The 13,296-nt window shown below is 30.0% G+C and overlaps 1 protein-coding gene across 1 annotated transcript; it reads right to left on the bottom strand.

The window, feature by feature from the left end:
- Window positions 1–6,547: 6,547 nt before the first annotated feature.
- LOC111277038 (cellulose synthase-like protein E6) lies at window positions 6,548–11,777 on the bottom strand. The gene is made up of 8 exons (XM_089763904.1): window positions 11,346–11,777; window positions 10,944–11,265; window positions 8,702–8,842; window positions 8,495–8,626; window positions 8,194–8,406; window positions 7,839–8,063; window positions 7,410–7,757; window positions 6,548–7,280 (listed from the first exon to the last, which is right to left on the bottom strand). Exons 1-8 carry the CDS (start codon window positions 11,615–11,617, stop codon window positions 6,729–6,731), a joined length of 2,205 nt encoding a protein of 734 aa, XP_089620030.1. The 5' UTR covers window positions 11,618–11,777; the 3' UTR covers window positions 6,548–6,728.
- Window positions 11,778–13,296: the final 1,519 nt, after the last annotated feature.

The following is a 13,296-nucleotide window of genomic DNA, read 5'->3' on the forward strand; positions in this document are numbered from 1 at the left end:
CACTGATAACACTGTGTTAATCACCATCCTTGGTGGCTCTATTAATGGATCCGCTGTGCATACAAATATGTCTATGTCTGGTAATTCTTTCTCAAACCTATTATTCCTGATAAATTAGATCTCATATTTATATAAACAACATAATTTTATAATTTTATAGTAAGATATATGTATGAGATAACTTTGAGAGAGCCTGTTTTTGTAAGGCAAACGGTAGACACAGTTCCATCGACAAACTGTGGTGAGAAACCAATAAAAACTGAACCAAAGGTCAGAGAGAAACAGTCCAATCCAACTCCATCTCTCAACTTTTCCTCCCACTGGGAAAAACCTTATCCTATAGACACTAATGAAGCAGATACCCACCAAGATTGAAGCTGCAAACATCCTGAAAAGGATCCGTCCCTTAACTGGTTTTGTTTCGAACAGTGGAAGGTAATCATATTTTGCCATTTTCTCCCTGCAGTCTCAAGGTGCTGACTCGATGATTTCAATGAGGAAGATAGCATGCAAAAGGAAAAGGAAAAGGAAATGGAAATGGAAATGTAAAGGAACCAACTCTCAAGTCTAATTAATACCTAAGGCCATTCTTTATATTTTTTATTTGATCTAATATTTTATTTAAATGCATTGAAAATTAGTATATTGATTGTCAACCATATGAACCAATGATGTTTAGTATACGCGCTCGTAAGATTGTAAAAACTAAATATAAATATTGTCAAATGATGTATGATGTTCATGGGTTTCTCCAAACATGTGATTTTGACTAAATGTTCTTTAATCAAACTTATTAATTCTTAAAGACAATCAAATTCGATACCTTTAAACTCATTCATTATAATCCGTAATTTGTTGGCTTAAAGTAATAAACACAACAATACAAAAGTAATATATCGTAATAAACCCACAGTAATAGACAACAATTAACAATCAACAATATAGAAAAAGTAAAGTATACCAAGATTTACGCGAAAAACCCTTCAATGTAGAGAAAAAAATTACGAATAACCAAAAAAATCTCAACTATCAAATAATAGATATACAAAGTTATTCTCTAGCTAAAACTAGAGTTAATCAATAACTAGAAAAAAAATTAGAGAAATTTTACTAAACAAGTGACTCAACAAATATACCCTGAATTTGTTCCTAGATAGCTTCAAACCTAATCTTCACTGTTCAGAATATAGAACTCTAAATCATAAATCAGCTTACAAAGTTTCAGCTCAATCGGACCACAAATTGACTTCCATTCAACCAACTCTCCCTTCTCTCTTTTCTTTCTATTTTTCTGGCTTTTCTTCTTTCTCTTCTTGGTTTGCGACACCACATTCAAATAGCCCCACCTCTTTTTATTAAGTAATTAGGGCTCTGTGTAAAAAGAAGAATCAAGGCCCATGGCTTTTGATTAGTCCACACCTAACTACATGGGGCTAGACCCCATTTTCCTAACAATCTTCCTCTCCAACCCCATTAGAAGAAAGTTTATCACCATAGCAGTTTCATTTGAAATTTATCTTAGCTAAGGAACTCATTTCAACCAAGTTATTGCAAAGCTCAAGCTTTTCTTTGATAAGTGTCTTAGTCAACATATTTGTTATATTCTTATCAGTATAGACTTTCTTCAATAGTATCTATTATTCCTCAATCATTAAATATAACCGATGATATCTAACATCAATGTGCTTCATTCTAGCATGGTACATGGCATTTTTACTCAAATCCAAAGTACTTTGACTATCACAGAATGCCGCATACTCTTTCTGATTCATCCCTAATTCAAGAAGATACTCTTTCTGATTCATCCTTAATTCAAGAAGAAAATGTTTCATCCAAAACATTTCTTTACTTGCTTCAGTTGCTGTAATATATTCAACTTTTGTAGTTGACCAAACAACACACTTTTATAACTTAGACTGCCAAGACATAGCTTTTCATATAAAAGTGAACAAATACCTTGAAGTAGATTTTCTACCATCAAGATCACCTACCATGTCAATATTAGTAAACCCTTCTAGAACTGATTATGAAACTACATAACTCTAGCACATTTTTTAGCTACTCCTTAAATATTTAAAAATTCATCTCACTACTTCCAGTGAACCTTTTTTCAGATTAAAAAAAAATTTACTCACTATATCGATTACATGAACAATGTCAGGCTATGTACAAATTATAAGATATATTAAAAAATCAACTGCAAAAGGATAAAAAATACTAGATATAGCTAGTTGCTCTTTCTTAGACACCGGACAAGTTTTTTACTCAAATAAAAATGATTAGTAAGTGGACTGCTAACTGATTTAGCATGTTACATATTGAATCTATTAAATACTCACTCAACATATTTTTTCTGTGACAACCATAACTTTTTAGTTTTTTTATCTCGGATAATGTCCATACCGAGAATCTCTTTTGCTGAACCTAAATCTTTCATATCAAAGGACTTAGACAATTGTTCTTTCAACATACGAATCATACTAGCATTTTATCACACAATCGATATATCATCAATATATAATAAAAGAATAATGAAGTTAGCATAAGAAAATTTTTTGATATATACACAAGGATCTGTTATCGTTCTTTTATAGCTATGGTTCATCATAAAAGAATCAAACTTTTTGTACCACTATCACTGAGCTTGTTTCAAGTCATACAAGTTTTTCATCAATTTACAAACTAAGTGCTCTTTCCTTTTCACTTCAAAACCTTCAAGCTGATTCATATAAATGTCTTCCTACAAGTCACCATGCAAAAAAATAGTTTTAACATCAAGTTGCTCAAGCTTAAGAGTCAAACTAGCTATTAATCCCAGCACCACTCGAATGAAACTTATTTTCACAACTAGAGCAAACATCTCATCAAAATCAATGCCTGATTTTTAAGAAAAAAATTTTACTACTAATCGAGCTTTGTAACTTACTAGTTTGTCACCATTCTTTTTCAACTTGAACACCTATTTATTCTTCAATGGTTTCTTTCCTTTCGAAAGTTTAACAAAATCATAAGTATCATTTTTTTTGCAAGGATTTTATCTCTTCTTTCATTGCTTTTATGCAGTGCTTTCTATCTGAAGTAGCCTATACTTCTTAAAAGCTCTCTAGCTCTCTCTTACTAGTAATTAAAATAAAATTTAAACTTAGATACCTAGTAGATGACCTGCGCTCTCTAGTAGATCTCCTAAGCTAAGATTCTACATCACCTGATACCAAAAATAGCTCCCTCTGCTAAATACTCTAAAATAGAGAGAATTATTTCCCTTGCTCAAAACTGATTGCATATGGCTCATTACTAACTGTAACTGGCTTATTCATATTCCTAAGTTCTATTTCTTACTTATTTTTATCATCTGTGACTCTTTTCTGTAGAACTTCTATCGGTATTAAAACATCACATTCAACAGTAACCCATGTAGTCTTACCATTTTTTCACGGTCTGTTATAATTTTTATTTCATGAAAGATTACATCTTTACTTTTGATTATTTTTCTCTTCACTGGATCTCATATCCTATAGTCAAATTTTTCATCATCATATCCTACAAATACACACTATGTGGCTTTGCTATCAAGCTTTGACCTTTATTTTTTTAACACATGCATGAATGTTTTACACCCAAAAATTTTTAAATGAAAGTATGAAGCATCTTTCTCTGTCCACATTCTTTCTAAAATTTCAAAGCCCAAAAGAACTGATGGTGATCTATTAAGCAAATAACAAGCTATGTTGATTACTTCATCCTAGAATGGCTTTGGTAATTTTGTCATCCTCAATATACATCTGATTTTTTTCACAATGGTGTGGTTCATCCTTTTAGCTACACCATTATGCTATAATGTTTCAAGTTTTGTCATCTCATACCTGATCTTATGCTTTGAACAGTACTTTTCAAAGTCTTTGGATGTGTATTCCCTACCATTATTAATTTGAATACACTTTAAGGATAACCTTGTCATCATTTTCACCATGACATAAAATTTTTGAAAATACTGTAATACTTGACTTTTTTTTTAATATATACACCTAAGTTTTACGTGAAGCATCATCAATAAAAATAGCAAAATACCTACTATCACCTAATGACTCAACCTTAATGAACCACATATGTTAAAATATATTAATTTTAATCTTTTTTTTAGAACTCTTATGAAAAGAAACTCTATGATACTTACTAAATAAATAATAATCACATGAATCAAGAAACATATCTTTGGTTAAGGGAATGAGAGACTACCTTATCAAAACTTGTAACCCTTTTTCACTCATGTGTTTCAGTTTCATGTGCCACAAGTTTGCTAAAGTATTATCTTCAATGGCATTTATCTGGTTGTTGTTCAATTGCATCCATGTCTTATACATTATGCAGCATAGTTTTCTCCTTGCAACTATCATAGATCCTTTGAAAAGCTTTTATTGCTCTTTCTTTTATGGACTTTCATATCCCTCCTTATCAAAGACATTAATAGTAAGTAAATTCATTATCATATTTAGAATATATCTGATATCCATCAAAGTCAACATGCAGCTTATACTAGTTTGTATAATAATATCATTAATCTCAACAATCTATGACACACTCTTGTTTTTCATCTTGGTGTTATCAAAGTCTCTTGCTTTGTAAGTTGTATGCAACTTTCTCTTAGAAACATAATGATATGCCACTCCTGTGTCAGTTATCCACTCACTGTCGAGATACCAATATGATTATGATCACCATGTATATAAATTAAAGTAATTGAATCACTATCTGAATTCACTGTTGTAATATTGTCATCATCTAAACTCTTACCTTTCTTATCTTTTTACTCTTGCTTCAAGATTTTACAGTGTAATTTTATATGATCTACTTTATCACAATAAAAACACTTCACTTTATCTCTGGACTTGGATCCATGTTTAAACTTACTATGACTTTTTGGTTTTGACCTCTGTTAATGTTTCTACCCCTGTTCCTTATGACAAGAACTTGATTCTCAGGGTCTACATCTTTTTGCCTTGTTTCTTCATTAAACATACTATCTTTTATCATCCCCAATGTCACCTTATAATCAGGAGCTGAATTAAGAACAGTCACAATTATAGTATTTCAATTATCTGATAATAAACCTAAAAGAAATAATACATTCATTTCATTATCCATCTTAAGTTCTATAGTAGTCATCCGATTAAATATATCTTGAAAATCACTCAAGTACTCTGTAATAGATCATCTATCCCTGTACTGTAAAATTGTAAGCTTTTTAACAAGTATAACTTTTTTCATACATGTTTTTTTCTCAAACAATGTTGCCAATTTTTTTCAAATAGTGTAAGCATCTACTTTCTGAGCTACATGATGAAACACGTTGATGTTAACCCATTTTTTTATTTTAGCTTGCTTTTTTCTGCCTAACATCTTTTAGCTTTTATCTTTCATATATGCTGGTTTAGCCAAATCACCCAATATCGGCTCATACAAATTTTTACAGTATAAATGATCTTTTATCATAGGTTTCAAATTGAATAATTTGATATTGTTAATTTTATCATGAAACTTGTATCACCCTTTATAATCTCAAACAAAATTTACTTTTGTCTTGGGCTGCTTCTATATCGATGTTTCAAAATAATCATTACTCTGATACCACTTGTTGGGCTTAAAGCAATAACCATAACAACGCATAAGCAATATATCACAATAAACCTGCAGTAATAGACAACAATCAACAATCAACAACACAAAAAAAAATAAAGCACACCAAGATTTATGTGAAAAACTCTCTATTGTAGAGAAAAAAATCACGGATCATCAGAAAAATCTCCACTATCAAATAATGGATATATAAAGTTGTTGTCTGACTAAAGCTAAAATTAATCAACAACTAGAGAGATAATTTTGAGAAATCTCACTAAATAGGTAACTTAACAAATACACCCTAAATTTGTTCCTAGAGAGCTTCAAACCCGATCTTCACCACTTAGAATGTAGAACTCTGAATCATAAACCTGCTGACAAAGTTTCAGCTCAATCAAACCATAGATCGACTTCCATTCTACCAACTCTCCCTTCTCCCTTTTCTCTTTTTTTTTTGGCTTTTCTTCTTTCTCTTCTTGGTTTGCGACACCACCTTAAAACAGTCCCATCTTTTTTTATTAAGTAACTAGGGCTTTGTGTAAAAAGAAAGACCAAGGCCCATGGCCTTTGATTAGTCCAAACCCAACTACATGGGGCTAGACCCCATTTTCCTAACACAATTGACATATGTGCATGATGATAACAAACAATCGGAATGAAAATGAATTACTATAAATTTGGTGAAATTCATTTAAATTTGCTTTATTCCAAGCATAATCTCACAAATTATGCGATGCATTTACAATAAGATATGAATTTAGATTGTTGGGGTGTTACAAAAATGAAATCTTGTGTGATTTAGCAAGTCTTTGCTATGTTTTATGCACCAAATATATATAACACATATATAACACCAAAACAAAACAGAAAAATCAACTAAGAGATACAAAATGATGAGAGGGCACAAGATCTAATTATATAGATACAAAAGCAGATTTAATTTTTGTAAAATTCATTTATTCCAATGTACTCTTAACATGAAACAGCCTTCTATTTCAGTTCAGAATACATATTCACAAAATTATGCAAAGTAAAATAAAACAAAATACTACTAGTAAATTGTTATGACCCTCTTGATCAATACATCATCTTTTTTGCATTATCATAGTGGTTCAATTATACATGGCTAGTGTACAAGCCAGCAAGGCAAATATAATTGACTTGTAAGCAACCGAACTAGGCATCCTACCATTGTCCTTTCGGAAAAAGAGTGCTTGGTATACAGGCAAGTTGATTGTAACCAAAAGCAAACAGAGGTAAATTTGCAACCCTAATAGGTTCAAAACCTTGGAGCGATCAGCATCGAAGATGACCTTCTTGATTACCAAAATGCTACCGAACAGATTCAACATTGCAAGTGTTGCTAAAATATCAAACATTGGAGAAGTAGCACCAAACTCTATCAGCTCTTGCTCGTATCTTTTGGAGACGTCATCGTCAGCTACCTTCGCTGTGACGACAAAGGCTGATTGTGTATATCCTAATAGCTTCAAGATGGTGTCAAAGAAGCCAAAGAAGTATGAAGTTGTTCTCTTGAACATCCACATCCTTTGGTCGTTACACCAACCTTGCAATGTACCTCCACACCAAAGGAATTCTCCAAGGCTATATGCTCGGTGCGCGAAGACAGCATATGCAAATGGGAGAACCCAGGGACTTGATGTCTGATTGCCAAATATGGATTATAGTCAGTCATGTGCAAATTCACAAACATCAGTAATCATTTGTTACTTTTAGGCTTCTTTGGTTGGACCTTTTGCCAACTCGATAATATGTAGTTAGGAGCTTCATACCTCAGGAAACAATGAGATGCCTTTAAGCAGGCAAAGGCATGGGACAGAAACATAGTACAACGTAGCCAAGCAGTTTGTAGCCCACAAGTTGTAGGGGCAGTAAGCAAGTCGAAGCCTTAGAGAAATCTTTTTACGTCCATACAACAAGGAGCAGTATCTTGATAGGAAAATTTGTAAGTGACCTTCAGACCATCTCTTATGTTGTACCAGGGTCTGCAATAAGGTTGTTGGAGCAACTCCTAAGAAGCCTTCTCTTTGAGGATTGAAGTATATAGATTTCCAACCTCTACATTGTATACCCAATCCTGTAATTACATCCTCCACGGGGCAGCCATATATCAAACCCATCTGCATCCAAAAACTTATTATTGTGTATGTGTGCATGCACATGCATGTCTGTTTACATGTATGAGAAAGAACATCACGTACCTCTTTTCCCCATAGTGTATTTTGTTCAAAGGTACAGCTTGCAAGAACTTTACATGTTTCTTCTAAAAGGCTTGCACTTTCTTCAACCTTTCTATCATTTAGTCTCTTCCAATCAACCCTACAGTCGTCTTTGTCATATTTCTTTCCGGAAAGAGCCTCTCTCCTGTGAAAGCAGCCAGTGCCAATGTAGCATGGCCCTCCGTTTGCATCAAGTCCCGGAAACTCCTACTTGATTGTTCATATAGCCCAACACAGACAGATTGAAGAAAACAAAATCATCAAGATATCTTCTTTATCAGATCAATTGTCGGTTTTCATTATATTAATTTGAGTAAAATGTTTCTTTTGTGCTTACCTTTTGTGTTACTCGAAAGGAACAAGCATATATGTCATGTTTGGTAAGATTATCGAAATTCTGGGGATACTGTACATAGCCAATCTCATCTCCCTTTTCGTCGTCCATGAAAAAGCACAATGAATCTTTGATTGACTCTGAATTGTTTGAATACATGTCGCAATCCAAATTGAGAATAATTGGACCATTACTTATCCTTGATGATACCCTGATCTATTTCACCATAAAAATCATTCAATAACACATACAAATTAAATTACAAAAAAAAAAAATTAGCCATTTAGACTTGTGTTATACTTACAAGAGCATTCATGGCTCCAGCTTTGAAATTGTGGTGATACTGGGGTCTTTTCTCTCTTGCCAAATAGACAAGAGTTGGCAGAGGGTTTCCTTCAAAATCCACAGCATTGGAGTCTCTCCCATCAATTAGGATCTAAGAAATTAATTAAAGCACCATTAACCAAGCTTAAGTACTATTGAATAATTAGGAGTTCATGAAATAAATTACTTGAAGAATGGTTTGATGATCACGCTTGCTTGAAACAAAGTCCCATTCACGAAATCCTTTGTGCTGTTTACGAATGTCTTCTGGAATCCGGTTCAACTTTGTGGTCGTTTCAATCCTCATTTTCATCTCCTCATATAGTTTCTGCATAATTGAGGGAAATATATATATATATATATATATATCCTCACCTTTTACATCAAAATGCTGGGGCAAAATATTTATGCTTCAAATATTAAAATAAATAATTTTCAAATATTTAATTTACGTCTTATTTTGATATTTTAGAGATTACTAATTTTCATGTTTAATCATTTCATTTTAAATTCATAATTAATTTTTAATTATTCTATTACCATCAAGAACATTCTTTTCCTCTAAAAATTTGATTATGGAATTTCTTTTTCCTATTACAACTTTAAGTTAATGAGTTAGATATATAACCCCAAAATATTTTTCATGCTAAACTCTCGAGTGAATTAAAATTTAATCCAATCAACATGAAAGTAGTGAGTATATTTTTAAAATTTTTTCTTTTTTTTTTCACTAATTACTTTTTGTAAGTTTGTTTGCAAAGAGAATTTAGTGGCATAAAAGTAACTTACTTGAAATTAATTTTTTTTAAAAAAAATTTATATTTAATATTTAAAAAGTACAATGATAAAATTCAACCAATCAAAACATAACGGCAAAATTCAACCTACACATAGTACAATGGTACATTTTTTTAATCCATAAAAATATTATTTCCTTTCCGGATAAGGACATTCAGTTCTTTCAATGAAATTTTTCTTTAAAAAAAGCCGTATTCTCTTTATCATTGAACAAAAGTTAATTTCTTACATAAAAATATTATATATGCTTTAGGTTTTGATGTACACAACTCATTTCGGCAAAACAAAAAGAATATAATTATTTTTTCAACCTTAAGGTCCCAATTACTTTGGACGAATTAGCATGAGACAAACACTGTTTTAGATATGCTTAATGACAGACTTTAATTTTTTTTTTTTTATGTAATCAGTCAACAGGCATTATTATAACACTCATTGAAAAAAAAAAGTGTTTGTCCCCATTGGCTTTGTTTTTTTCTATTGGCAGCACATGAGGTCTTTAAATACTTAACGGCATTAAATAAAAAATATATTGCAACTTGTTACTTTTGTCCTTAATTATTTGTCTCCATTTGACTTTCACTTAATACCAAGACAAAAGGCTTTGATTTTTCTGTATTTTACACGAATTTTAAAATATTTTTGATACTATTGATGTTCAAATGCTTTTTACAAGGTAAGAAAGTATGAAAATAAATTTAATTATGATATATTAAAAAAAACAAAGTATTATTATGTATTTAAGAAAGAAAGAAGACTCCACTTTAAAACATTTCAAAAAAAGGAAAAGTGGAAGATGAACGAAAAAGAATGAAATAAAGAGAGTTATAAACACATTTTTGGTAGACATTAGATGAAAGTGTAATGAAATTAATTTATTAATTTTTTTTTAGAATACAAGTATAAGAGAAATTATAACTATAATCAAATATTACATTTGTATATAAGAAATCACTACATAATCAACTAATAAATTAAAATATAACTAATCAAACTCAATATAAAGTTAAAATCAAATGCACAGAATGAGATTTGAACTTAAATTTAATAACAAATTATAAAAATTGTGAATACCTGGATTAATTCAAATGGTTTTGGGTTCTCTTTTAATAGTTGAAATTTGATTCTAATATTTGTATTTTTTTTTTTCAAATTTCTTAAACTTAGACATCATTTATATAAAAATTCCAATATATATAATATATACTATATTTTGTACAAAACAATATTAATAAATATGGAAAGTAATGCATCATGATTTTTTTTACATAAGCAAGGATGAATAATGATTTGAGTTTATAATTGATACATTATTGGTATATAAATTCTATATATTATTAATGAATCAGATGATGACAACTCATTTATGAGTAAATATCAACTTTTAAAATAAATATACATAAAATAAAATAATTTATTTATTAATGAAGTGTTATCACCTAATTCATCTCATTATTAAATTATTATCATTTGATTCATTAATTTATACACTTTCTATAATCACTTAGTAGAACTTTTTAGTCCAATTTGGCTGAGTCAAAGCATCAATTTTGCAGAAAATGGCAGATCAGAAGCAAACATCCAAAAATGCATTATTGATGCAAGTAAGTGCAAGAATTATTGTAAATTACCTTCACTGAAAGCCACTCTTTGATCCTGACAGGATCATCATCTGGTTCAAAAGCCGTCCTAAAGCAAGCGTCGGGTGCTCTTGATTCGACTTTGAACTCCTTGCAAAAGGGCAGCCATTTCTTTGAGAAAGTTGCAGCCTCTAACATGGCATAGAACGTTAAATCTGAACCTCCGTCGTCTGATAAATAGATGCTTAAATTCTCAGGTGGATAATCATATGCCATCACTGATAACACTGTGTTTATCACCATGCTTGGTGGCTCTATTAATGGATCCGCTGTGCATACAAATATGTCTATGCCTGGTAATTCTTTCTCAAACCTATTATTCCAGATAAATTAGATCTCACATATGAACAACATAGTTTTATAATTTTATAGTAAAATATATGAATGAGATACCTTTGAGAGAGCCTGTTTTTGTAAGGAAAACGGTAGACACAGTTCCATCGACAAACTGTGGTGAGAAACCAATAAAAACTGAACCAAAGCTCAGAAAGAAACAATCCAATCCAACTCCATCTCTCAACTTTTCCTCTCACTGGGAAAAACCTTATCCTATACACACAAATGAAGCAGATACCCACCAAGATTGAAGCTGCAAACAACCTGAAAAGGATCCGTCCCTTCGCTGGCTTTGTTTCGAACAGTGGAAGGTAATCATTTTTGGCCATTTTTGCCCTCTCTCAAGCTACTGATTTACGATTTCAATGCCGAAGAGTGCATGGAAATGGAAATGAAAGAGCGTGGGATCACACATTATTAATGCTCTGCATTTAGTCATCGACGTCACATGAAGTATATAAGGATCGGGTGGGTGAAAGTGCTTTATATGATTTAAAATATCTTAATAGTTAATTTTACAGACTTTGGAGATAAGGAAACGTGTGCACATAGTACTCTTACCTTCTTTTTTAAAATTTATATTTATATTTTATTTTTTATTTTTGATTTTTTATTTTTTTATTTTTTATTAAATAAATTTTATATAAAAAATTGATAGAGGTAGAAATGACAAAATTTGACAGATATTTTATTTGTCCTGATCTATAAGTGCATTTTTTTAAAAATTCAGAATCGAGTTATTTTTTTTTAAATTAGAGTTGGATTGAAAGATTTTATAGTGCTTTGTCCCATTCAAGATATATATAAAAATATTTTTTATTATTAATTTAATTTTATATTATATTATATTATATTAATAAAATTATTATTTAATGTTTTAATTTAATAAATTCTCATAACACTCATTTAGTATTTTCTTTACCATGTTATGTTTTTAATTTTTGATAATTTTTTAAATTAGATAAATTTTATAAAAAAAATTAATAGAGGTAAGGATGACAAAACAACTCGTATCTGATAGATTTCGACTCAACTCAATCTAATAAATGCAATTTGTTGTTTAAAATTCGATATCAAATCAAGTTTTTTTCTTTTTGAAAATTAGAATCAGATAGTGGATTTAAGGTGTTTCATTTCATATTGGGTATAAATAAATATATTTATCATTTTATTTAATTATATATGTATTATATTAATAAAATTATTATTTAATTCCTTAATTTAATAAAATATTATATTTATTTATAATTAAGATGTAATTATATTAAAAATAATATTTTTATAAATATTATATTAAATTAAAATTATTAAATTAATTTTTAATCAAATTGAATTGGATATGGGTTATATATATGTGATGGGTTGGGATCGGATACAAATAAATAAAAAACTTGATATCAAGTTGAAATAATAGTCAAGTTAAATTATTTAAAAAGTCAAGTTAAAGTCGGAGTAAGCATAAGTATGCCCCAACCCGACTTATTATCATTATTCTTAAATATAGGTGTTTATATAGCACCTTTATTATTTTGGGTTTTAATCTTTTTTTTTTAGACTTTTTTTTTTAGTTTTAACTTTTTTTTTATTTTTATTTCAAAAAATAAATGCCCAATTAAAGTGTTCGTGTGTCACCCCATTTAACATTTTTAGTCATTTTTTTTAGTTTTTACTTTTTTTTGTTTTTAAATAAAATAAATTTTGTAATAAATGGAGTTAATGGAGGTAGGTAAGGAAAAGTATTTGGTTGATCGGTTTATTCGGTTGTAAAAAATCAAAAATCAATTAAACCGATTTAATTTATAAAAAAATTGAACTGACCAGTTAATAAAATGAAAATCGAAATTAGCCGAACCAACTTAAGTTTGTTAATTATTCCGTTTTTTTCGATTTTTTGGTTTTTCTTCTATTCCTATCAAACTATACTAAAGAATACTTTCATTTTGAAAATCATATAACAGCTATTACTAGACTTCTAGCATATAGTTAGCTCACATAACTATAGATGGAC

This window comes from Durio zibethinus, chromosome 7 (genome assembly GCF_047325235.1).
Source record: "Durio zibethinus cultivar Kanyao isolate XHJ-2024 chromosome 7, ASM4732523v1, whole genome shotgun sequence".
Taxonomy (NCBI): Eukaryota; Viridiplantae; Streptophyta; class Magnoliopsida; order Malvales; family Malvaceae; genus Durio; species Durio zibethinus.

Excerpts from the sequence above, each read along its gene's own strand:
- LOC111277038 (XM_089763904.1), bottom strand. The coding sequence starts at position 11,617 with ATGGCCAAAAATGATTACCTTCCACTGTTCGAAACAAAGCCAGCGAAG. Across the intron at positions 8,627-8,701 it reads ATCATCAAACCATTCTTCAA|ATCCTAATTGATGGGAGAGA; the intron begins GTAATTTATTTC and ends TTAATTTCTTAG. Across the intron at positions 7,281-7,409 it reads GCATCTCATTGTTTCCTGAG|ACATCAAGTCCCTGGGTTCT; the intron begins GTATGAAGCTCC and ends TTTGGCAATCAG.